Source organism: Narcine bancroftii, chromosome 12, assembly GCF_036971445.1.
Source record: "Narcine bancroftii isolate sNarBan1 chromosome 12, sNarBan1.hap1, whole genome shotgun sequence".
In the NCBI taxonomy this organism is placed as follows: domain Eukaryota; kingdom Metazoa; phylum Chordata; class Chondrichthyes; order Torpediniformes; family Narcinidae; genus Narcine; species Narcine bancroftii.
This window is the reverse complement of record NC_091480.1, coordinates 84,408,832-84,435,995: the sequence shown is the minus strand read 5'-3', so window position 1 is coordinate 84,435,995 and position 27,164 is coordinate 84,408,832. Positions and strand designations below refer to the sequence as shown.

At 42.7% G+C, this 27,164-nt stretch overlaps 2 protein-coding genes across 4 annotated transcripts in view; one reads left to right on the top strand and one right to left on the bottom strand.

The window, feature by feature from the left end:
- The first annotated feature begins 1,146 nt into the window (after nt 1-1,146).
- vat1 (vesicle amine transport 1) overlaps nt 1,147-27,164 on the top strand; it is a 40,914-nt gene continuing 14,896 nt past the window's right edge. Inside the window, exons 1-6 of one of the 3 annotated variants that reach the window (XM_069907318.1) lie at nt 1,147-1,664; nt 8,247-8,457; nt 13,719-13,889; nt 14,330-14,419; nt 21,815-22,050; nt 23,930-24,141. In XM_069907318.1, the coding sequence (XP_069763419.1) occupies nt 1,362-1,664; nt 8,247-8,457; nt 13,719-13,889; nt 14,330-14,419; nt 21,815-22,050; nt 23,930-24,007 (1,089 nt within the window). In that variant the 5' untranslated portion in view covers nt 1,147-1,361 and the 3' untranslated portion in view covers nt 24,008-24,141. Of the gene's footprint in view, nt 1,665-3,633; nt 3,692-7,400; nt 7,496-8,246; nt 8,458-13,718; nt 13,890-14,329; nt 14,420-21,814; nt 22,051-23,929; nt 24,142-27,164 lie in introns of those variants that run through there. The other 2 variants (XM_069907319.1, XM_069907317.1) reach the window with 2 other exon arrangements.
- Nucleotides 23,816-27,164, bottom strand: part of LOC138747761 (uncharacterized) — a 40,618-nt gene continuing 37,269 nt past the window's right edge. Inside the window, exon 7 of the transcript XR_011347647.1 lies at nt 23,816-24,807. The gene's annotated coding sequence lies outside the window, so the exon portion shown is untranslated. The remainder of the gene's footprint in view (nt 24,808-27,164) is intronic.

Genomic DNA, 27,164 nt, shown 5'->3' with positions numbered 1-27,164 from the left:
GGGGTGGGAGGATAGAAGCTTCTTTCTTCATCCCGGCCTCTTGAAGATGTCCTCAATGGAGTGAAGACTGGTGCCCGTGATGTCGCAGGGTGAGTTATTTCTTGTCCTGAGTGTTGGCACGCCCATACCAGACTGATTCAACCAGTCAGAGTGCCCATTGTGCCTTCTCCACCATTCAATCCATCCAACCTTGCCTTAAATACATTTACTGGGGTCACTTCCACTGCTTCAATGGGCAGAAAATTTTACAGATTCACCAGTCTCTGGGAAAAGCCTTTCCTCCCCATTTCCATCCTAAAACAACCACCTTATATCTTGAGGCTATGTAGCAGTGCCAGACCTCTTGTTAACCAAGATGCCTCAAACCTTACACAATCAATGAAGTCTCTGAGCAGGGACAACAGAAACTATCGGCACTCACCCAAGAAACTAGAAATCCACATGAGGCAAAGGGGGAATTGACAGAGAAAAATTGCTCGATTTACATTCGCAACCAGCATTCTTCTCCCCAACGCTTCACAGGAAGCCATGCAATGGTCACGACTGTATCCTGTTGCAAGCCACAGTAAGTAGAATTATGTTTGGATTAAATCTTTGTGGGGGAGATTACAATGGAAATTATCTGACGCTGATGTTTGACTGTAACTGCATTAGCCTCTATCTTGATTTACGTTTTAATTTTTCCCATTGCTGTCAAAGGAAACTGCATCTAAACCTTGCTTGTTATTAGGAAATTGATTTTTAATAAAGTGTACGATTCCCTTTTTCTTAAAGGCATATTCTCATATTTGGAGAACATAAAACACAATTTAATAAGTCATTTGGAAAAGGCACAGTCATGAGATCCCATGAAGGGACCAGTAGTAATATTTTGACATTGAGCTGATTTCCAAACCTTCTGGGGTGGGGTGGGGGGGGGGGGGGGGGGGGGGATGTTCCTTTTCCTGGGTCAGCTCTGTTTTAATTAACTGAACACAATTGCCCGTATCTTAAAAAGTGCTTCTTTACAGACAATCAGCCCTCTCATTGTGTGGAAACGTTTGCATGTTAATTGGTTAAAAAAATTAGAAGGGTGACGTGTTCTAAAAAATGAAACTACTGGTTGAAGAGTCCGTGACGTTCGATGTGCACTTTAAATTTCAGCTCCATGTTGTCATTGTGGGGATTGTATTGGTGGACTCTTCGAACCCAGTGGCTGGATTGCAGCTGGTCTAATGCTCTTTTGAAGAATCGTTTTGTTTCTGCCTGCAGTTCAGTGGGGCTTTCTCTTCCCCCTCCCTTTCCCCCACCCCCCAACATTTGCTCTTGGGTTTTATTTGTAAAGGGTTTTTTTGTGTGTGTGTGAAGAGATCGGGGGGAAAATGACTGGGGAAGAAGTCAAAGAACCTAAAGAACAGCAGGAGGTCACTGAAGCAAAAGAACCCGAGATTTGTTACAAAGCCATTGTGCTCAGTGGCGTCGGGGGTTATGATAAAGTCAAGGTTGAAGTCAAGAAGGGTGTCCCAGCGCTCAAGTCCGATGAGATCCTAGTCCGGGTTCAGGCTTGCGGCTTGAATTTTTCCGATTTGTTGGTCAGACAGGGTGCGTTTGGGAAACACCATTCCCTGGGCACCGAATGCGCCGGTGTCATTGAAGCGATCGGGGATCTGGTGATCGATAGGAAGGTAAGAGGGTTCGCTCGCAAATCTCTCTCTCTCTCACACACACACACACTCTCCCTCGCTCTCTCTCACTCTCTCTGTCTCTCTATCTCTCTCTCTCTCACACACACACACACACACACACACACACACACACACACACACACACACACACACACACACACACCTCACACACACACACCCTCCCTCGCTCTCACTCTCTCTCTCACACACACTCTCTCCCTCCCTCCCTCGCTCTCTCTCACTCTCTCTGTCTCCCACTCTCTGTCTCTCTCTCTCTCACACACACTCTCCCTCCCTCCCTCGCTCTCACTCACTCTCTCTGTCTCCCACTCTCTGTCTCTCTCACACACACACACACTCTCCCTCCCTCCCTCGCTCTCACTCTCTCTCTGTCTCTCTCTCACACACACACTCTCCCTCCCTCCCTCTCTCTCTGTCTCCCACTCTGTCTCTCCCTCTCTCACACACTCTCTCTCCCTCTCCCTCGCACACACTCTCTCTCTCCCACTCTCTCTCACACACACACTCTCTCTCCCTCTCCCTCGCACACACTCTCTCTCTCCCACTCTCTCTCACACACACACTCTCTCTCCCTCTCCCCCCTCTCTCTCTCCTTCCTTCGCTCTCACTCTCTCTCTCCCTCCCTCTCCCCCCCCTCTCCCCCCCCCTCTCCCCCCCCCTCTCCCCCCCCCTCTCCCCCCCCCTCTCCCTCCCCCTCTCCCCCCCCTCTCCCTCTCTCTCTCTCTCTCTCTCATCTTCCCAGTCTTTTTTTTAAACAGCTGCTTTGAGGTGGAGGAAAGCCCTGCTTGGCCAAGAGGGAAAACCGCCGCCGCCCCCTTGTCTTCGTGGTCGAGTTGCCTGCGGAGACGTTCGGCCCTGAACCCAGTGTGACTTATTCGCCGCGTGTTGCTCGGCCCTAACTTCAAATGAAACGTGGACAAAACTTTTTAAAAAATTTCTTTCGTTACCTTCTGCCCTCCTCCCCTCCCCAAATATGTCACCTGGTCACGTTCCAAATCAGTGTCTGTGCTCCCAGCACGAAGCCCTTTCATTGCCGGCGGGGTTTGAAGGGAAAAGCCTGCGTTCCGCGGAATTGACTTGCATCTAAATCTTCAAAGAAAAGTGATAGATGAGCGTTGAAGTATTAAGAAAGTTGTTAAAGGAAAGTGGGAGACCAGATGTTCTGAAATGATACCACTCCCATTTCCTCTCTCTTGTCTAACGGGACCTGGTCTTTGTATTTTCAGCCCCTGTCCCGGTATTTCTGCGAAAGTCTCCTACATTTGGTGCCCTTGTCTTTTTTTCATACTTGTGTCCGAAATGTTCAAGCTCTGCCATACTTCATTCCTTCACCACCCCCCCCCCTCAACCACCCCCCCCCCTCAACCACCCCCCCCCCCTCAACCACCCCCCCCCCTCAACCACCCCCCCCCCTCAACCACCCCCCCCCCTCAACCACCCCCCCCCCTCAACCACCCCCTACCCCTTTCTCTCTCTGGTCGAACAATTAATTTGCTTGGTTTTTTTTTAATCGTTGTTCAATTTAATTAACCTGGAAGGGCAAAAAGGGGCATTTAACTTGCTGTCTGGAAATGAGAGGTTTCCAGTTTTTGAGCATCTTCTGGCCACTCCCTGCAGCAATGCGTTTTTCTCCCCAGAGCATTATGAACGGTGCCTTCGCTGTCACAGGGAAAATGATTTCCACCCCCTCCTCCCCCCACTTGTTGAATTCGTCCTCTTTATTTTCCTCTGATTACTTCGTTGGGTTGGTATGTTGACTCCTTCCTGCTGCATATCTCTGTGGATGTTTGTATCATTTCATGGCCCAAATTGCAGGAATGGCAGTCAGGCAAAATAACCTTGTGGCTGGCTTTTTTTCCCCCAGGGCAGAAATGGCTAACACAAGGGTCACATCGTTTTAAGGTGCTTGGGGTGGATGTAAGAGTTATTTTCTTTCCCCTCCCCCCCACCATCCCACTGACTGATGAGCGCATGGAGTGTGTTGGCAGCAACGGTGGTGGAGACAGGTACAATAATTAATAGTATCAGATCACAAGATGTAGGAGGAGAAGTAGGCCTATTGGGTCTGCCCTGCCATTCTAATCAAGAGTTGATCCATCTTTCCGCTCAGTCCCACTCCCTGGCTTTCTCCCCAAAATGATCCACTGGCAATCTCTTCCTTAAATGCACCCAAGGACCTCTCTTTCTCAGCCGCCTGTAGCAACAAGTTCTACCGACCCGCGACTCCCTGACTAAAGAAATTTAACTGCTTCTCCGTTTTAAATGGATGCCTTTTATCCTGAAGTAATGCCGGCTTGTCCTAGAGTCCCCTCCCATGGGAAACAGCCTTGGGATATCTACTGTGTTCAAGCCTTTCAGCGTTCAAAATGCCTCGATGAGATCCCTCCTTGACCTCCCGTACTCCAACGAGTACATTCCAAGAGCTGACAATTATTCCTCGAATGTTGACCCTTTTGTTCCTGATATCATTCTAGTTGCATTCAACTGAGGAAAAAAAGGGGAGTCGTGCAGAAGGAAAATTCTGGACAGTTGTTAGAGTAGGTTTTGGGTGGCAGATCATTGTGTGCAGATTTCCATGTCCCATTAATGGGTATTGAGGTAGTAGCAGTTGTTGGGAGATGTGCCTCAATGTTACAGGTGGGTTTCGAAAGGGAAATTCAAAGGAGAGTAGAGCTGAGTTTGGGGGAAGAAATTTACAATGAAGTAACCTCCATGGGGCAGCTCCTGCACCTCCTTGTTGTCATTTTTCGTGACCTTCTGCATCTTAAAAAAATTAGCACTGCACCACTGGTTGAGAGTTTAATTGCATTAGATTGAGTTTTGGAGGGATGAGTTATGAGTCTAGAGGTAGTGGAGGAGCAATATTCTATTAAGAGATGACAGCCACTTACTGAGGAAGACTTGGTCTAGAATAATATGATATTGACTGTTGGTTCTCCTTGTTATTGCCACATATCAGTGATTAAAGTTTAGTAGCAAAAACCTAGCTATTTTTCACCTTGTGCCTCCAGTGTCAGATATGGCATTGGGTGAAGATGTCTGCCGTGCTGCTTTGTGGATAATGAGCAAGGAAGAAAAAGGTTTAAATTCATCATCTAATGTTCAGAGTGAGCTAGCAAGGTTCTCATCCACCTGTTGTGGAATGGGCATGTGAACATTTTGTTGGTCAAACCTTTCAAAATGAAGGGAGGGAAAGTACTGGCCCATCAAACCTGATCCATAAAGTAACCTTTACACTATATGGCCCAATATCTTGCCCCTACACCATCCATGCTAAAGTTGTTAATGTCAGAAACTATACTTGAGATTTCACTTTTGCTACTAATTTGTGGAAGATAGTTTCAAATTATAGGTGACATCAATATCTAATTTGTCTGCTGTTTTGAACACTCATGCAGTTCTATTTGAATGCAGTTTGATATTTCTTTATGCGTATTCACACAAACTTTCCTTGAGGATGAATGATGTTAATAATTTAACTATGGAGTGTTAAATTTTGTATCTCCTCTTGGCCTCTTCAGTATTTATTATGTTCCCTTATTTGAGGAAGGGTGAAGATGCTTTGGAACTGTTTGGAGAAGGTTTGCTAGACGATGCCTGGAAAGGGTGGAGGTGGACAATCTAGGCTCGTATCACCTGGAATCTAGAAAATTAAGACTGGACTTGAATGAAACAAGTTTGAGAAGTTTAGACAGGATGGATATTAGGAGGATCACTTGTACTTAAAAATATACAAGATGATCACCAATTTGCTGACCTTATTGAAAGGTTTGAAGAACTCGATAGACTGCTGTTCAGTTTTATGTTGCCCACAATTTTAAGATGGTATTATGTTTGGTCTACACAATGCAATTGGAGAACTGTTTGGAACTTAATTCAATACATAATGGTTTTTATTACATTATAAGGAAGAATTTTAAAAACTCAATTACTTTGACTCACTCCAGTATTAGTGAGACTGGGCTCTGAGTTGTAAAATGTTCCAGTACTTTTTTCACTTTGTGGTTATTGGTAAGATATGAGATTGAACCAAGGATAGTGGTAAAGCTTCTGGTGGCTTCATGTGTTAAGCTAAATGTGGAATGGTCGGCATTCTAATGCTGGAGAAAAGGTTTCATTAGATTGGTTGGGTATTGCTGAACCATTAAAGTCCTGAATATTCAGAACAGGAACATGATTATTTAAAAACCTACATCGTGATCTTTGAGTAAATTAGGAAATTTTTTTCTTTTTGGAAGACGAAGTGTAAGCTCCTTGATTCAAGTGTGCCTTGAGATAGTGAAGTTCTTTTGGATTCTATAACGTAATTCAGGTTGTACCCAAGTTGCCCCAAATTTATTCCATTTGTATTCTCTATTTTTGAAAAGTGTATAATTAAAGTGGCACAGTTGGCGAAGCAGTTAGTGCCACGCCTTTATCGCGCTAGCAATCGGGACTGGACTACGATTCGACCCCCACGCTGTCTGTAAGGAGTTTGTACGTTCTCCCCGTGTCTGCGTGGGTTTTCTCCAGGGCTCCGGTTTCCTCCCACTGTACAAAAGCACACCGGGGGTGTAGGTTACTGGGGTGTAAATTGGGCTGCACGGACTCATGGGCTGAAATGACCTGCTACCGTGCTGTATGTCGAAATTTAAAATTTAAATTTAGTGACTTGGAAGAGGGACAAGATGAAAGCTAGTCTTGTATTTTAATTTCATATTTCTATCATTTGGCCCCACAAACCACCTAATTATAGGCTCATTGTTGCAAACGTGTGCTGGTGTAAGATTCTGAAAAAAATCTCCACAAACTCAAAGGGGATAGAGCCAGTATTGCTAACGCCAAAGTCGTTTCTAAATGTGCAATGGGGTGCAGCTGCTTGGAGGCAGGGCACTGAGAAAATGAAAAGAGCTTTTCTATTTGCATAAACACTTGCTGCTTCAGGATGCTGAATTGAGATGAATTTGCTTTTGGGGGCAGGGTGGGGTGAACTTAACTGTTTTCCAAAACATTTCCTTCTATAGTCTTGTCTGAGATTAGCCTTGTGAATTGTGAATGACCATTTTATCAGTCACTGCAGGTTTATTGTAACTCCGGGCTATAAGTGCTAGTGTTAAATGCTGCTGTCTGGTTTTCTAATGCGACTGATTGTGTCAGATTTGAGTTCAATTATGTTGTACCATCTACAAACAAGCCAATAAAATCAGAATTATGGTTTTCAGACTGCAGACATGTAACGACACAATCAAGGAAGTTTGCCGCTACACGGGCCGTCTAAAAAGAAGCGTGCAGGAATTTTGAGTCAATTCCTGCCCCACGATGTATCCTGCAGGACCCCTACAACTTTTTGGAGGAAGCCTGCAGTGTAAATTGTACTGGAAAAATTAGTCGTCGGTCACCCACTCGACTGCACGTCCAACCACCGGGACTGTTGCACTCAGGTCCTTGCAGCCTAAAAAGGTGCCCAGTGTGAACGGGCAGTAATTATGGTTTTTTTTCCTGGCATTGTAGTCTAAAAACCCGAAATGAAACATTGAAAAGAATGTGGCTTGCATTCTTTCCCCAGGCACATTGTGAACTTTCCATCTTGGGAGTTTTGAAAAACTTACCTGGGCTATCTCAATGTAAAAGAAATGCTGTTACAAATTAATCCCAAGGTCCACCACATTGGCTAAACTTAATGGTTAAATGTTGGTATCTGTTTGATGTAGCTCATGTAGACTGTTGTCTTTACAGTCCATTCTCTGATCTTGCCTCATGGGGTCTCTGAAGAAGGACCAGTGGTACCTGGTTGGAGATCTTTGGAGATCATCACAAAGTTTGGACATTGGGTATTGCTTTTCTGTGCACTTTGCAGCGAAACCACTGACTTTTTAAATGCTGCCTTGTGGCTCTTTGAATAAATATGTGTGGGCAAAGTTGTTTGAGGTGTGTGTGACAAGAACAAAAGGTTGGTAATGACTGGAGCAGACTTGTGTCCTTGGATTCTGATGGATGGATGGACGCTACAGTTGTGCACTAACAAATATTTCAGTCATAAGCCTAGTACTGCCAATGTGTTCTGAGGCCTCTCACTGGTGGGAGGAATCTGGCTATGGGGCAAATTTGGGAGCCAGAATTGTAAGAGATCAGTTAAGTATGGATTTTATAGGAATTTTAATCCACCACTGCATTTGATAAACATTTAAATGTAAGGAATTGCTGCTCCAGGTGCTCGTCCTGAGCTAGTCTACAACAGTATTGCGCAGGAACAGTACAATTCCCTGTGTGACAATTGTCAGTCAAAAGAATTGGAGTATTTCAGTGATGCGAAGTAGCTTGGAAATTTCCATTCAGGGGACCCCCACCTCCCCCAATAATTTATGGTTGCAGATCCTAGAAATGGGAATGCAATTGAAGTCTGATCCCACCTGCTTAAACACCATAGAGAAGCCCATGAAGAAGAAGTCCCTATGCTGATTCTTGGGCCCCCATCCTAGTCTCCAAGCCAACAACTGCCCTGACTGTTTCCCTGGATCACTGTTATTTTCTTAGCGGTTGTTTGCCAAGTCTATTACCTAATTCTGGTTGCTTCTTCTTTAGGTTGGTGACAAGATCATTATGATGAATATTGATGGAGGTCTTTGGACAGAGCTGGTGGTAACTACAGTCAATTGTACATACTTGATGCCTGATGGGATGAGTTTTCAAGAAGCAGCTGCTATCTCGGTCAATTATGCCGCAGCGTACATGATGATCTATGACTATGCAAATCTGCGTCCGAATCAGAGTATTCTCATCCACATGGCAGCTGGTAAGAGCTTTTGTTTTACCTTGGTTTTGTCTAAGTGTATTAAACTATAATCTCAGAGTGTTCCAGAGATGTCCAATACACATACAGGCTATTTAGCTGACTGAATCAATGCCGATCCCATATTTATTCCAAATTTTTCTACTCTCTTCATCTCCAACTCCTCTGCTCCACTCTCCAAATTCCACCTCTTTACAAGGACATATTACTATGGCCAATTACCCTATCACGTCTTTAGAACGTGGGGGAGAGACAGATCTAACCAAAGGACACCTATGTGGTTCAAGCACATTTATTCAGTCATCACAAAATTGTGACATCCTTCTGAGCAACATACAGGAAGAGTTTCTTTGGTAATTTTTGAAATTCCCTTTGTGCTTTTTTTTTCCCCTCCCCACTTTCCGCGCTGTCTAATCTGACGAACATTTCTGGCATTTTTCTTTTTATTTCTCAAAAGCTCTGACCTGCATCTCACAGCTTTAACATCTTGCTTGTTTTGTCTCTAATTGCTGTCATCAAACACAGGGCCCTGAATCTAATCCAGGTCACTGACACCATCGTGGCTTTGCATTATTTGCTGTTTCCATTCTTTGTCGTCTTTCTGTAACTTAAAACTATATTTTCTCATCTTTCCCAGTTCTGAATGATATTTGACCGATAAAGGTGACTCTCCTTCTCCACACCACCACTCCTCCATCTTGCGCTACCTGACCAGCTGAATGTTTCTTGCATTTTATTTTTGGTTTTATTAAAATTGATTTTTACATTGGTGTGCTAAGCTGATGGCTATATCTGCCTTGCATATATTAAAACAATAAAAATGTATTATAAAACTGTCCAACATACCTTAAAATAACAGCACGGTATACCCCAGTCGCCACTTGCAACAGTTGACTTACAATAAACAATCAGCCAGGATCCAAGGTGCATTCTGATTACACTGCCTGGACAGGCCAATCACAATAAACCTTGTAGTGACCAATTACCGGTACTTTTAAAGACAGGGAAAGTTTTTACTCCTTCAAAAACAGCATCACTCTCTCTGGGTAAACATTAATTTCCAGCGGCTGTAAAACCTCATTGCCTCCAACAGAAAAACAGATATGAAGCTAATTTTAAGATGGAAGTGGTAGCCAAGGCCCACCACGGTTGTGCCGCTGCACATGAATACGGTGTAACCAAGTAGATGGTAGGAGCAGCAAGCTCTCAGCCATAAGGGCCAGACTTGGGGTAGTCTGATACAGCAAGCATGGCTCAAAACCTGCACTTTACATGGAAATTCTTGGGTTGTCGTACACCAGTCGTCATCTACACAACATGTACAATCATTTAAATTTGTTTCAGTGATTTCATTCAGACAGGCTCCACCGATAGTTTGAAAATGGTCAGTAACGACTTCTAGGAATATATTTGCACTCTTGTTTCCTGCTTCTAACTTCTTGCCTGGCAATAATACATCAACATCATTTATCTTCATTTTAAATTCACAACTTGGCGATTTTTACTTTTTCCAATTTTTCAACGATCATGGTCTGTAGATGCATACAGAAAACAAATGGTGATTGATGTTTTCCTCCAATATCAGCTGTCAGTGGTTTGCCTCCAGGCATTCAGTTGTATAGTGGGTAACTTCTTTCCTCGTGAACTTTACTGTTAACTGATAAGACCTAGCTTTGTTTGTGAAATGTACAGTGTATCTATTTAAAATCCTGGTAGAATTTGAAAACGGAGTCATTTCTGAAGATGTTGCAATTTGCACGCAGCAAAATGGTCAATTGTGAGGTTGACCTGAAAAGTTGGATCCCTTGCCACAGATGGCCTATTGAGTATTCCAATAATGTTCTGATTTAATACAACTTCAGGCAAACTCTATATCATTTTTTAATTTCTAACAAAGTTTGAATGGTCCAATCTCCACACACGTTGCGAGGCAGGAGAAAATATTTGCACCGAGATTCAATGGGTGACTCACTAGTGGTTAATATAGTACAGTCCCACTTGAGATGTACGGGAGTCACTTGCATTCTCAATGTAATGTCAACATTTGCAGAGTGTTCATTTAAAAGGTAGTAATCCATTAGAGATACTTTCGTGTTTATAAAATGAAAGGGTAGAATACAGGAAGGAGAAAATATTTTGAGGAACAAGTTAGATGTTTAGTGGGATTCCAGGTATGAGGCCATTTCTGATCAGTTTGTTTTGAGAACATAATTGTGTAAGCCAGCGTGGAATGGAGCAATCCAATACAGACTCTCAAATTGGGGGGAAAAAATGAAACTAATGTAAAAATTCTATTAGCATATGGGTGTGCCTCTTGCTGCCTGCCTACAATATCTCTGCCTGCTGTGCCACAGTGTTTTCATTGCCTTGAATGCAAACTCCGAACCTGAGATACCTCTGGTCAATCACTGCAATGGTAAGTATGATAGAGCATTTAGTAGGAAATCCACATTCATAGCGGGATCTATTTAAAAGGAATAGGCCTGCCATTTTAATTTAGATTTTGGTTTTGACCAACATTTTGACAGCTTTGGTTAAGGGAACAGGGCTGTTCCTGTTGCCTAATACATGGGGAAAGCATATTTTGGTCTTGCCCACCTAATTGTATTGCAGAAGGATCAGATGCCACAAGGAGCCCCCCCTCATCCCACCCCACCATCATCCGAAGTTGGCTCCAAGTTTCGCATTGAAGAGCGGTACAAGATCTGAGGTCAATAAGCTGACTCCAAATTATGGTCTTAAAAGATAATAGGAGAAGTGTCCGGTGTTTAATCACCAGACAACGACTGGAAGATCTAAACATTATCTCGACTAAGTAGGATGGATGGTAATCCATCACAATAATGGCTTCCATCAAAGGCGAGGAACCAAATTCTGATCCTAAAAGGTATAATTTAGTATGTCACGTGTTCATCCATCAGCTTTGCTGCCCTATTGTGTAAATGGGCTGATACCAATCATGGCAGCAGTGCTGGGAAAAGGTCTTTCCAATCTTGTGCCAATCATTCCAGCAACATTTCTCCTATCTCCTCTCCTCCTACATGCCCCATTGATTATTATGGGGATTGTTGATGGACAAATGGAACTTTTAGCTTTTAAGGTTGTTTAAAATCTGAAAAGATTTGGCCTCCTATCAGCTTCTGGTAATAGCCTGCCAAGTGTTAGAGAGGGTGTGAGTTCTACACTAAGCTTGCTGTCTGGACCTGGATGCCACAGTTGGGTCTGCAACACCAATAAGAGCAGCCCTTTCTATCCAACCCATCTGTGAACAGGCACGTGGACACTACAAAGATCTCGTGCATTGCCTGAAGGCCATTATTTGCTGGGTTTTTTTGTATGTGACTGAAGCACTTTGTTGCCTCAATGAGATTACTGGTGCCCAATACTACCATTCATAAGCCACTCTATTAAGACACCAGTTGGCAACTATCACTTGGAATTGCAGAAAGAAAGAACTTGGAAGATGGAACCTGGTTGTAAGTGAATACAAGATGGAAATTCTGACCTAATTGCATGTTCCAGCTGCCAAATTATTTTTAAGGACATCTTGAAATCTAGGATGTTTAATCGGCTTCAGAAATTTGTTCCCTTGAAGGAATAAACTTAAAAGATTATAGATTGTATAATTTTTTAAGGTAAACCTACACAAACCAAGATGAGAACTTCAACAAAAAAGATCTCGAGAGCCAATTTAATTTTTTTTTGCCTAGTGACAGTTGGTCATTATGGATTAAGTGTTTTGTTTTCAGACATGTTCTTGGTCATGTGCCATTAGTTTTTCCTGACCCTGTGTTTGCTCCAGAAGTTGTTCAAAGCCACGTTAAAAGTTGGTTATTGCAAAATTAATGGAGCAGCAACTTGTGTCGAGCAAATCTTTCTTAAAGTATGGTCATTTGAAAAGGTGCCCCTGTCGTCGTCTTCTAGTCCTAAAAAGTTGTGCATTACCAGAGTTTTGAGTTGCTTGTAGGAAGGAGACTAGCCTATATTTTGGGTTTTAAAATTATCAATGCCCTAAAACTCTTGTGGAGATGAGTGCAAAAAATAAAAATGAGCAGATATATCAATGCAGTCTTGAGGGAAATTTCTTGTTGCTTTTATTTTTCTACATGGAATAATTAAACCAAGCCCATCTGCTCTTGGATGAACACTACAACTCCCAAGCCTCTGAGCAGGGATAATTAGTTGGTGGAGACCCAACCAAAATCTGCCCTTTACAGGAGATGACCAAGACAGATCTTTTGGCTGTTATTATGATACTGATGTTGGAAATTTGCAGAAGACGTGTCCACAAGAGTGAACAAATGTTGAGTCAACTGTTGCTTGTGAAGGGCTTCAAGACATTATAAAACTTTTTTTGGCTAAATCTCTGTTTAAAAACTGATTACATATTTCCACAAATGGTTTTAAAATGGTCAAAATTGGATGGGAACATACTTGACTCCCAATGAGCCTTCATATGACAGAGAGTTGGGTAATGGCCAAATTATTTTTAATTCCATTGCTGATTGTTCCAGTTTGAAAACCTCGTCCCACATTCCAGTTTTTTTTTTAAAGGTTCTACACCTCCTGAGGGATGTTTGGGTGTTGTGAAAATGGTAGAATGAAGTGTTAATATCCTTTCGTGAAGAATGAAAGGATTTCCTTACCAGTAGAGTATTTTCTGAGGTCTGAATAGTTTGACCAAGGTTTAGGTTATCTAATTGTTTAAAACCAACTGACATGGACTATATTATGCTGGTACCCAGTGGCAAATCTGCAGCCAGTTTTAATTTGAACCTGATTCCAATTGTGCCTTTTAAGCCAAAATACATGAGCCTCATGAGTGACTCGGAAGGGTGTGTGTCTGTCCATGCTTGCGGATTTGTTGGGTTTCAGCTTTTGTATCTGAGCATTCCCCACTTCACTGAAATACTGAACAGCCTTTTCAAGACCAATAAACATTGTTCCCATTTCCATCCCATCCTTGCCAAATCTATATTTTTTCCTAAGTTCTAAACTTTTGGAATGTTTACAACTATGATACAAAAAAGTGAAATTCTGATCCAATGTTCTTGTATATTGTGATTTTTGCCATGTTAAATTGTGTTTCAAAGATCTGCTGGAAAACATATGAACATTTGGGAATAAAGGATGGGTAGTGTCTGCACTCCTTATCTTAAAGCTTGAGCAGAACGTTGACAATCTGGGTTTATGTTCAATAAGTATCTTTCTTGATATCTGTTCATCAGTTTGTAATATTGATCATCTTGCATTGCTCATTGCAGGTGGTGTAGGGATTGCTGCAACACAGCTCTGTAAGCTAGTTCATGATGTGACTATTTTTGGTACTGCCTCTCCCTCCAAACACGAAACTATTAAAGAAAATGGTGTGGCTTACCCAATTGACTACACCACCTTGGATTATGCTGAAGAAGTTCGCAAGATTTCCCCCAAAGGTAAAGGGGTGGACTAAGTGAAGGTAGTTCATTGTCTAATTTAAGTTCAAGTTGATATGTAGACTACCTCTTTCGTGCCTATCGATTTTTAAATGTGCCATCATGAAAAGCATTAAATAGAACAATCGACGTGCAAATCCCCGTATCTGTGGGTTTTCCCAAGGGCTCTGATTTCCTCTCTCCATTTGAGTTAGGTTCATTGGTTGTAAACTCGGCAGTACAGACTTGTGGACTGAAATGGCCAGTTACCGTGCTGCATGTCTAAATTTAAATAAAATTTACATTTAAAGATACAAGTATTAATACATGCGTTCCATTCTTGCCATTATCCTTTAAGTTTTATTGTCCATTGTGTTTCAGCACATTTGAGTAAGTACTCTTTGTAATGCTAGAACTAATCAGTGTTGCTGTGATGACAGTGTACCTGCTTTTCTCTGAAGGTGTTGATATTGTCCTGGATCCTCTGGGAGGAGCTGATGACTCTAAAGGCTTTGGTTTGCTCAAGTCATTGGGGAAACTTGTCCTATATGGTAAGCTACCACTCTGGAATAACACAGCGAGTTATTGCTACATGGAAACCACATCTAAATATTTTCTTGATGCTGGTTTTGTGGTTTTACCATCCTGGCACTCCCAAATGTATTGCCTCTTGTGGCAGTGAAGAAAATGAGGCTGTTTGTATTGAGCCACTATGAGAGAATTTGGCAATCTTGTCCTTGCAGCCCAAGTGACTTAACACGCAAGTTTAAAATGGTGGAAATAGCATTTTTTTTATTTCTCTCTGTGGGAAGGCAGAGGAGAATGGTGCTTCTAGTTTCTAGAATTTTGTAAATATTTGATGTTGGCATTCTTTGAGACTAGTGAAATTTTAAGTCGATGGCTATAATTTTTCTTGTTTTTATTTAAACCAGTATGTTTCCACATATATGAATAAATGCTTTTTTGTAATACTAGATCTAATTATCTCAGATTTACTGTATTTGTTTTTCAGGCAGATATTACAGTGGGATTTTTAAACTTCTTGTCTTGATGGCAGAACAAAGCAGCACCTAGGTCATGATTACAATGAGCTGTAGATAGAAATATTTACCACAACATAAAACAGTAACGTACCCTATTCACATTGTCAATGTAGTTTTGACAAATTGGTGCATTCTCATTTAAATTTATCCTGATTATTGGGGGAGGGGGGGAGAGTGCACATTCCACATGTACCACTATTTTACTTTTGCTTTGCATAGAATTGTTTGATAAATTACTGGATTATCTATTGTCTGGGCAGTTGTATATCTCCATCTCGGCACACGACACTTGATTGTGGATCTGGGCACTGTCCAAATGGATGGCACCAACACCAAATTCTTCGGTTTCTGCTAACCTGCTCTCCAATCTCCCTCCCTTCCCATTTGTCTTTTCCTTGGCTCTCTGCCCCTTTCCTTCTCTATAATCCCTCCTCTTTCCACTTGTTGCTCTGCCCTCCCTCCCTGATCCACTAGATCCATTAACTCTCTTGATATTCAAAAAAAATCCATTTAATATGATGACTGAACTTGCACTTGCATTGATCTCTTGGGTAAAGAATTTTGAAAATGAGGTTGCTCTGAGTGAAGAAATTCATTGTGGTCTCCTCCCAGAGTGGTTTTTGACAATCGATCCAGAAGATATGTCTAGCTATCTATCAAGGACTGAAAATGCTGTGGCTGGGAATGGGAGTTGCTTCTCCTCTTCTAAACTCTAGCAAGCTCAGCCCCAGTGTGTTTAATTCCTCCTTAAGGAAAAATTTTACCCCCCACCCCCCGAACCTTCTGGTAAAGGAAAAAAAAAGTTGGATGGATGTCGTGAATCTTTTGTTGAATTCTCTCAGTACTCTATACTTGTGTAAGGGAGGATAGTGTAAAGTTATTTTTTTTACACCTCGTACAGTAAAACCTCGTTAGAATGTGGTAGTTGGGGTCCAAGATTTCATACCGTGTTACAGCCGAGTCGCGGAACAGATGCATATACGTCATGATTCAGGAAGCAGAAAAACAGAATACTGTGACTCAAACCCTATAATAAGACCTTTATTACCTTTAAACTCCACATATTAACATACACATCTTGTAAATGAGTCCTAAGAGTCCATTTCTGAGCTTGTGGCTGTTAGCCACTGTTAGCCTGGCATCCTAAAATCAAGGTTTGGGGTCCACAGACACCCGCGCTATAAGCGATTCTGCGGATTAACGAATCGCGTTCTAACGAGGTTTCACTGTACTTCCACCTTCCCTGGAAGGAAGGCCAACATTCTTTTTCCCTTCCTGTTGACATGCTATACCTCCATTAGCTTTGTGAAAGGACCTGATCTCTTTTCAATCTCTCAGCATTATTTGTATATTTTTTAAAAACTTCCCTTTCTATTGATACCTAAGCAAATGAACTCTTTTTTTTTCATGCATCTGCTCCATCTTACAAATTCCTAACAACATATCTGGATATTTTACATTTGGTCTCTCCCATACAAATCTTTGCTCTTGATTGTGAACAGCAGGGGTATCAGTAATGCCATGCTGAGTAAAGCCCCCCCCCCACCACCACACACCCCTTTGTTTGTTTTTTACCCCTCCCCGTAAATGACCTTTACCCATGGTAGTGTTCTTCTCCCCAACTGTGCTCTATTTAATTTTTTTTAAATTATGAAAAAAAATCTAGAAATTATATAATTTTCTTGTGTCAGCACATTTAGCCTGTTGTCTCAGTTCTGAAGAATCCCATTCACCCCCAATTCTCTGTAACCTATCCTTCAAAATCCCCATGAGCTTTTCTTCGTCCCTTGTTACCTCCAACCCCTCAAATTTCTCAAGGACAAATAGCATATACCCATGTAAATGTTTTGGAATGAAACTTTCAATTATGTTTGGAATGTTCCTTCTAAACATAAATGGTATTCTTGTCTCCTTCTTTCCTCCCACCCCTTCCTCTGATGTTCACTTCCAATAAAAGGTGGCTTGGTTGTTCAGTCTTGAGTATTCTTGTCTTTTTAGCACATGAGGTCTAATGCACCATCCATGTTTAATAGCAAGAATTCTATGGGAGCTGTTTGCAAAGTTCTGGATCTGCCAGACTCAACTCCAAATTTCACTGGTTAACGATGGATTTAGTCATCGTTTGGAGTAAGAAAAAATCTGGATCCTCTAGTGGACCCATTTTATTTTGCAGAAGGTGGACATTGCCAGACAATATTTATTGGTAGTCTTGACCAGCAAGTATATTTGATACTTGTGCTGTTGAATAGGAATGTGCAGTTTAGTTTCAATAATGAGGAAAACACTGACTTGTTTACCAGTCAGGGTTTAATCTGGGACCTGCAGGTGGTGCATTCTCATTTGGTGTTTTCCTGATGGTCGAGTTCAGTGTGGGAGGTGTTGTAGAGGCCACGGACTGAATAGAATTTGGGAGCCATTCATCCTAACTGACATTCTTTTCCTTTGCTCTGAATTTGCCATTACAAAACCTCTGTTCCTGTTTGCTTAAACACTTGGCTACCGGAACTGTTTTCTACAATTGGGCAGGATTTCCTAAAGCGAAGAGACTTCAAGTATAGGCAGGATGTACGCTGTAAAATGTGCAAGTTTGAGCTTGAAATATTGTATCTGGGACAGACTCTGAAAGAGATAAAAGTCAAAAATTTGTCTGATTTCTTTGTGAGTTGGGAGAAGGCCTTGTGGTTGTAACCAAACACTCTGCTGGGTATTTCCTTGCAGAAATGTTAGATAAATGGCAGTTTATCCATTCAGGTTTGGTCTGTGTATACTACTTCAAGTTTACAATTGGGTAACTCAAAGGCAGATGATTAGCCATGTGCTTTTTAAAAATCAATTCAACCTGAGGAGATGATGGTGGTTATCAATATTGCGAAAACCAGCACAGCCGCAAGCCTGATTTCCTCCTGACCTAGCGTGGAAATTTTACAAAAGCACCATCTAATAACTTCCTTTGCATCTGGCGTTTCCTCTGCAGGCTTAGCCAACATTCATGTGGGAGGGGAGAGATGGGATTGTTTTTTTTTAAATACACAAAAATGATAGGAAAAATGTGGACTGGGATTTCTGCAGCCAGCACTGTATTTGATTCTATGCAAGTGGTTGCCAAAGCTATTAAATTGAATGGCAATGGGGAGAGAAACTTTATATGCAGTGAGGGGTGAAAAATGTGACTTCTCTAGTTTGAAAATGAGCCAGGAAAATATTTCTCAGACAGCTGTATGTGATATCTTCAGTAAAGTTGGGATTTGTGCAGTTTAAGATTTTAAAACAAAAACTTTTACCGAAACTTTCTGAGAGAAACTACACTGATAATGGAGAGGGGGGAAAATAAAAATCACCAAGTGACTCTGAAAGAAGTATTTTGTAGTTAAAGTATGACTTGTAATGGCTTTAAATTTGATCAATGATGTTTTAAACTTTCAAACCACAATGCATACTTCTACTAGCCAAATATTTTTGGGGTGTTCCATGTTCGAAACATGCTGTTGCTTTCCATTACCAATATACTGTCCTTTTTCCAGGATTACCGAGCGTATTTTTTTTCCATGGTTTGACATGGACATCTGTTTTGCATCTAAGTGAGAATGTGACCTGCCTTTGAATCTCTGGCTCCTAATGTTAACACATTCTCCAGTTACTGAATCATGACTCTTGAAACCAAAGCCATTTATACTTGGTGAAAGTTGTATAGTGGCCCAATAATCTGATTTGATATCTATCTCAGAATCCATTTTGCACAGTCTTGGCTGGCTGTACATTTTTTAAAAAATCTTTCTTTCCATTTCTATTCGCATGCCACGTTCCTATATGATCTTTCAGTGGAGGATTCAGTTGAGGGTCACCAGAGATGAAGAAGTTAACCTATGAGGATATATTGAGTCATCTGGGACTGTACTTGCTGGAATTTAGAAGAATGAGAGGGAATCTTAAGAAACATATAAAAGTATGGAAGGCATAGATAAGGTGGAGGTAGGCAAGTTGTTTCTATTGGTGGGGGAGTCCAGAACTAGAAGACAGAGCCTCCAGATTAAGGGTAGAAGATTTAGGATGGAGATGAGGAGGAACTGCTTTTCCTAGAGGGTGGCAAATCTGTGGAATGTGCTGCCCATTGAAGCAGTGGAGATGACCTCAGAAAATATATTAAGACCAGGTTGGATAGATTGTTACATAAATAAGGGAATTGGAATGGGGGGTGGGGGGGAGGGGTGTGGTTGGTGGTAGACAGGTGGGTGGAGATGAGCCTATCAGCAGGTCAGCCATGATCTCATTGACTGGCAGAGCAGGCTCAATGAGCCGGATGGCCAACTCCTGCTCCTCTTTCTTGAGTCTTTAGCTGAATGCTGCATTGAACTCTGGCAGTCCTTCAGCTGTAGATGTTCATCAGTGCTATTGGGCAAAATGGCTCTGATGCTTGGACACAGTGACAATGAAGGGACTGCAAAATGTTTCCATACTACAATGGTATGAGCTGCATTCCCTGTATCCTTGTGGTGAGAAATCCATTTCGGAGAATTGCCAAGTAACCAAATTGAATTTAGGTGGCTTTGCAGTGGCTGATGTTTATCCTTCCTTCAGCATTGAGCTATCTGGTCAGTTCCTTGAGCATAGCAAGATTTTGTTTGCTGTATTTCTAAATTGGAAGAGTGAACTTCTGTATTTCTCAGTCTGGAAAATACAATTGGAGAGTTGAGGCATAAGGTGCTTGTAAATGCAAAGGTGTCTTCTGGTTATCTGGCTTCAAGCATTTAAATTCCTTGTTAAATCCCACAGTGACAACCTGGAGCCACTACTGGCTCTTGGTGAAATATTTTGGGCATGAATTGTCTTTAGCACCTGAACAGACTAAGTTGTTCCCATGGATAATTTGACCTAAAATAAATTCGTGGTTAATTCATGACGTCCCTGGGACCGTTTGGAGGTAGGAGATTTTTTTTTTAAAAATGTGACCAGAATAAATTCGGAATTGGGATTTGTTTGACACTCAATATCTTAAACTTGGCACGTGAAGAATCATTGAAATTCTGTTCTTTGGAGAGAATGGATGACGTGAAAGTTCATGGCATTACATTACCCACCTCCCCTCTTCCACCCCCCCCCCCCCCACACTGCTCCACAGGAACTCGTCAACACGTGATGCTTCCAAAAAAAATCTCCATTTCTTGGGGACAAGCCCACATGCAAGAAATCTTAAATTTAGTATTAAACTCTGGTCTTAATTATGATTGAAAGTTGACATTTAATTTTCAAGAGGCTTGGAACAACCATCTACAAGTCTTCCAGTCTCACCATTTTACTGGGAAATTTGTTGCTCTAGCCTTGACCTTATCATCCTGTCACAAAGATCTACCCAGCTCAGTCTGCTTTTTGGCTGCAGAGAAGGGGTCCTGCCATAACTCCACAGCCTGGCTCTGATCCAAAGCAAAACAGATGATTTTTGCCTTTGCTTGGAAGTGTGTTAATGTGCCACTGTCACATTTCAGTGATCAGACTAGACATTTTACAATGTCAATAAATGTTGCCTCCCAAGGGAGAATGAATAATGAAAATCGAGAATATTGGGAGTCCCATTTCAAAAACTATCCTAATGTTCCTCTGGAGAAATTGTCAATGTCTGAAATGTGATCTCTTTATCAATGCAGTCCACCCCAGTTAATGTTGACACTGTCATTGTCCTATTCCTTGCCCATCCCCCTCCCCCCACCATCCAATTTACCCCCATCTATGCTTTCTCTGACCTTGTCCTCGCCCGACCAAACCTTGCCGCACTTCGGTCATTTATCTGTTTATAACCAGATGCTTAGGAAACCTACACATTTGAACACACAAAATAAAACTAATTATACTAATTGTTTCCAATTATCCATTTTATTGGATTACCCCATATGTCTTGAACCTGACTTGCAAAATACTGTGTGGCAATCAACAGTGTGACCTAGATGCTCAACTTCTACACGTTTTTTTTTAAAAGTGCTCTCTGTCATGCTACTCAATAGCACATGGAGTCAGTGTTTAGTCCCTTCTCTTTCTAAACTATTTGAAGCTGACTTGATCTTCAATCCTGACATTGTGGTTATGTACTGGATGTTCCAAGCACAATTACTTGCATATGAATCTAGATTTGTGAAAGTGCTGCATTTGTTCTTCATTAATACGAGGAGAATGACATAGTGGAGGAGTAGAAGACTGTTCGTGGCAGGCAGACAAAGACCGGCCACATTGTTTGGCTGGGAGAAATGTGGAGTGGTTTCTAATGCATTTACAATGTTTACAGAGTGAGATTTTGCTTTGCAATGTGTACATGGACTGCAGTTAGCAACACTCGTCAGTGGTACAGCATGGAAACAGGCCATTCTTCCCATGTCTGCATTGGCCAGTGGACACCCAACCACATTAATGCCACCTTCCAACTCTTGGCCTTTTAAGTCTAGATGGTTTGAGCGCTTGTATCTACGCTTGGTTACTGTCAGAAATGCGGTTTCCAATATCTCAAGCAGTGTGTTCTAGGTATTTGCCATTTGGGGAAAATATCCTCCTCCTGCTTCCCTCCAAGTCTCTTGCCCTTTGCTCTAAATAAGTCCCTGATTTTTTTTTCCCTCAAGATGAAAAGTTTCCTGCTGTCTATTTAGAGACCATAAGACTTGATGGCCCATCCATCGTCTGCTCTGCCATTCAAATCCTGCTGATGTATTTTCCTTTCAACACTGTTCTCCCCATAATCTTTGACACTCATTAATCTGGCCTTCAAATGGCATGTCATCTCATGAAAAATGGAATGCGCTGAATGTCAATAGACTGGGCAAGGTGACTGACTGGGATCCCTTGGGTCTTTGTGTTGCCTTGTTGTCTCTCAGTGTTTTCATTGATTCTAAAGTGATTGTATTAAATGGTTTTTTTTAAAATCAGGTTCGGCAAATCAAGTGACTGCACCAAAACGCAGTTCACTAGCTGCAGCAAAAGTTTGGTGGCACAAGTTCAACATTGACGCCTTGCAGCTAATAAACAGCAACAAAGCTGTGTGTGGATTTCACCTCGGCCGCACAGACCCTGACCATGTTGCAGAAGTTATTAGAAAGCTGATTTCACTGTACAAGGAAGGGAAAATTAAGCCTAAAGTGGACTCTGTTTGGTCATTTGAGCAGGTAAGCAAGTACAATATCACCTCCCCAAGTCTGATAACATGGTAACATCTGCATCTCCATTAACTGTTTTGTAATGGTCTTCATATGACATGAGTGGGGTTTGGATCCCAAAGTACAGTGAAACTGATCTAGCATCATATTGTAAGGAAATCCTTTTGGACTGGCTCGCTCATTAGTCCAGAATGTGGGCAATCAGGCTTGCAGCTGGGTTTGGACTGGAACATTGCCTTGTCTACCCAGAGCTGATATAGGGCTCTAAACACCAGGCTATGGCAATGTGGGTAGATTAGCAGCTGGGGCCAGGCTTCAGAGTCCTCTTCAAATCACTAGGTTCACTGAAAAATAACATGAAAGTTTGCAGGTGGTGTGATTGTAGTAAAAACACACAGAAATGCTGGAGGAACCCAGCCGGTCTCGCAGCGTCCATAAGAGGTACAGGTACACGATCCTTTATCCGGACATCTAAAATCTGGAAAGCTCCAAACATCCAGCAAGTGGGGACCAGCGGTTGGGGGAAGGTGGTGACTGCCGGGCAACCGAGGGACCAGCGCTTGGGGGAGGCGGCCGAGGGACCAGCGCTTGGGGGAGGCGGCCGAGGGACCAGCGCTTGGGGGAGGCGGCCGAGGGACCAGCGCTTGGGGGAGGCGGCCGAGGGACCAGCGCTTGGGGGAGGCGGCCGAGGGACCAGCGCTTGGGGGAGGCGGCCGAGGGACCAGCGCTTGGGGGAGGCGGCCGAGGGACCAGCGCTTGGGGGAGGCGGCCGAGGGACCAGCGCTTGGGGGAGGCGGCCGAGGGACCAGCGCTTGGGGGAGGCGGCCGAGGGACCAGCGCTTGGGGGAGGCGGCCGAGGGACCAGCGCTTGGGGGAGGCGGCCGAGGGACCAGCGCTTGGGGGAGGCGGCCGAGGGACCAGCGCTTGGGGGAGGCGGCCGAGGGACCAGCGCTTGGGGGAGGCGGCCGAGGGACCAGCGCTTGGGGGAGGCGGCCGAGGGACCAGCGCTTGGGGGAGGCGGCCGAGGGACCAGCGCTTGGGGGAGGCGGCCGAGGGACCAGCGCTTGGGGGAGGCGGCCGAGGGACCAGCGCTTGGGGGAGGCGGCCGAGGGACCAGCGCTTGGGGGAGGCGGCCGAGGGACCAGCGCTTGGGGGAGGCGGCCGAGGGACCAGCGCTTGGGGGAGGCGGCCGAGGGACCAGCGCTTGGGGGAGGCGGCCGAGGGACCAGCGCTTGGGGGAGGCGGCCGAGGGACCAGCGCTTGGGGGAGGCGGCCGAGGGACCAGCGCTTGGGGGAGGCGGCCGAGGGACCAGCGCTTGGGGGAGGCGGGCTGGGCAACTGGAAGGGGGTGGGGGTAGATACTGCAGCACAATTCGGGTGGGCTTTCCGAAATATGGAAAAATCTGAAATTCGGAGCACACTGTCCCCCAGGGGTTCCGGATAAAGGATCACGTACCTGTACAATGTTTCAGGCCTTTCTTCCTTGAAGGGCTCGGGCCCTATATCTTTACCTCCTAAGGGCGCTGCAAAACTGGCTGATTTCCTCCAGTGTTTCGGTGTGTTTTCACTGGAAAATGTATTGGTTCTATGCGATTATGTTTCAGTATTATTAATAATAATAAATTTCAGTAGACCAAAGAATCCTGCTGGACTGATACTACCAAAATCCCAAGAATGTCTATGTGGCCACAAGATTGTCACAAGAACCATTTGTACTGTACAGATGCCTTGAGCTGCTTAATTCAATGCCACCTAACTTCTGGTGGGGGGAATAAATGTGTTCACTTGTGTCAAATGAAGATCTAGTTGGATCAAACTCCACGATGTTGTCAATGTTGAGCTGTAAAGTATTCAAGCTCTGAAAAAGCCTTTGTTCTTTTATTTACAGCTCAGAAACAGCTGGATTGGGACTTGCCTACTTATAGTCCCCATGCTACTGGTTTTGCAAATGAATGATCCAGAGTAAAAGGCTAGAGTGTGAGGAACTATACAGGACAGGTCATTTTGCCCAATGCTTTTGGAGCAGATAGCTACTTGGAAAAGCAATTTACTTGAAACTGATGCATTCCAGATCTCAACATGTTTATTTTAAAATAAAAGCTACGGCGAGTGAAAGTGATTTCTTCTTGATCAAAGAAAACTTGCCTGTTTGTGAACACCACTTCCACTGTTTACTCCCTGCAAGTTGTTTAATTTGTGTGACAATTTGGAATCTTTTGTGTCTCCCTAGATCAGAATTTGCTTGGTTGGCCCCAGCTTGAATACTTTGAATGCAGTGATCATAATTCAGTCTTTCTAGATTGATAAAAGGCACCATAATCAAGGGCCTGAAATTCAGTTAACTTTTTCTGGAGAATGGCACTAAAAAAAAATTGCTTTGGTTCTGAATGGAGCTGTGATTTCTAGGTTGAATCACTTGTGGATATTTTTTCTTTCGTAAGACTATATCCATCTCCAAATCCTATTCCGGGGGCGCGCATTATTAATCACCTCTGGAATAGAACAATGAAAGATTTCCTTGTAAAGCAGCCCAAGCAGGACCATCTGATCTAAGTGGCTGCTTTAAAGAAATGAGTTGCCTTTCAACATGCATTCGATGAGGGCATTCCATGGGTATCCAGTGGCACTGAAGTTTGCAGTAACAGGCTGGTAAACGTTTAATGCTGCAGATTCCCAGGTTACATGAAGAGGGTTTCATGTGGGCATGTAAGCACACTGTGTGGAAGTACAGAACCTCCGGATCAGATTCGAGAGTGCATGTTTGATCTTCATGGGGATAAAAAAAGTATTAGTGAAAAGCATTAGATACTTGTTTTTCCGTTCGAATTTGCCCTTGCTGCCCTCCACTTCTCAAAAGCAACTCTAAAATATTCTGGAAATAGCAGCTTGATCACGTTTCTAAGAAATGGCAAGCCCGTTGATCTCCGAAAAGAGCCCAATCCTTGCCTGTCTGGTTTTGCCCTTTTATCTCGCTGTGGTTTTAAACGCCAGAATAGAATTCAACATTCCATTTGCACTTGAAAGTAAATAATGGCTGCAAGGTACTTTGGGAAATGCTGATAATGTAAAATGTAATCAAGACTCAATCCAGCTGCTACTCCCTTTATAACAATCTGTGTGGAAGGCAGAAATCTGCATGAATCATTGTTTGGCTGTGTTGTAAATGCAGCTAAATGCACTTTTTTCAGGGTTTTAAAGTCAGGAAATCTGCTCTGGAGAATTTCAAATCTTGGGGCAAACTTCACTAAAGCTACTCTTTGCAGCTCCTTGGCTCAGTGCACCTGTACGGCTTGTGATATTCTGACTAGGATGAGTTTTTTTTAAAGTAAGCCCAGGTAGAACAGAAATAGGACCTGCTTATTCTTGGTAACGTGGTTGTGCTGGGAATCTGGAAATTAATGATTAATTTAAAAATAGTGTCCATTGAGATACACTAACTAAAGCAGTGGTTCTCAACCTTTTTCTTTCCACTCATATACCACTTTAAGTAATCCCTATGCCCTAGGTGCTCTGTGATTAGTAAGGGATTGCTTAATGTAGTATGTGAGTGGAAAGAAAAAGGTTGAAAACCACTGATTTAATCGTACCTCATTGACTCGTTATGTGCACGGTTTCATAACTCCAAAGGAAATAGGCCATTGACAATTTTTCTCAAGCAAAATATTTCAGTAAGAATTGGGTCTAGAGCAGTGATTCTCAACCTTCCCTTCCCTCTCATCTCCCACCTTAACCAATCCCTTACTAATCACAGAGCACCGATGGCACAGGGATTACTTAGTGGCGTGTGAGTGGAAAGAAAAAGCCTGAGAACCACTGGACTGAAGCATAACCTCTGTCTAAAACTTCTAATATCCCATCATCATTGATTTATAAAGTATAGAAATATTTTAATTAGGTTTTTTTTCCCCAAAAAATTCATCTTCAATTTGGTATTCATGCAGTCATTCATTGCTTTGGTCAAGTTTATACCCTGAAGTTGGAGACTAACATCCAAAGCTTTGAGCTGCATAAGGAAACATGGCAATGTTCTGTTGACTTTAATCAGAACTTCAACTAGTCTTCAGTGTTAGGTGCACACAAATGGCTTGCCCCTTCATCTTTGCTAAAGGAGCATAATTGAGCCATGTGCCCTAGAGTTGCAAGGCTGCAGGTGTGTTGGTTTTTTTTTAATCATAAGAAACATTTGTGTGAAGAGATCTGAGCAAGAAAAAGCAGTAAGCGTGCTAATAATGCAATGGCACGTCAGGTTCCAGATCTAATAAAGTGGCTCTAAATTAAAGTGGTGAATTGTGCTTCCACTTCTGCCCTTCACCCTCAGCCCATTTTAAAAACCTTGTGTGGCACCAGAATTTGGTCTCTAGAAAGAACGCAGAGCGATTGGGTTGATACCAGGGTGCGGTGCTGAGGTGAATGATTTGACCATTGAATGGTGGAATAGACTTAAGAATCCAAAAGGCCCGCTAGTCATCACTTGTTCTCTTGCCTCCTTCAAGTGAGACTTCATCCTCCCTGAGTGAACACAAAATAAAATTCCAGGTCACTGAATTCATCAAATTGACCATCCTTTCAAAATACCATTGATTGGCAATGTGACCTCTCAACTTTCTCCTGATGCTACTTGACATGAATATTCCCAACATTTTGTTTGGTATTTCTATCATCTGTAATGTTTTACAGTTTGATTTATTCTCCCTTGGCTTCCTGCTTCAAGGGCATTTTTTTCCTTTATTCTCCCCCACCATATTTGTGTCCATCTTTATCTTCCATGCTAGCTGCCAATATTGAAAGCAACTACAGATGGAGATATCCAATTTGTCGATAATCAGTGCAGTTTGACAGCTTTAATTTTGTTGCGTGTTGCTTTTTAAAAGAAAAACATTGATTTTTGTTAGCTTGGCAGTTTGCATTCATAGATCTAACAGTATTGAGCATGACCTTGATCACAAGCTTTACCCTGGTTAAAAAGATTAATCTAAATTTTCATTTTATTTCTATACCTTCTAAAGGTTCAAAGTCACTCTTTCCAGATCCAAACAAGTAAATATTTGTTTCAAATACTGCATTAACTTGAATACTAGTGCACAAGCATGTAGAGTAACATCTGGTTTTAAAATCTAATAGTT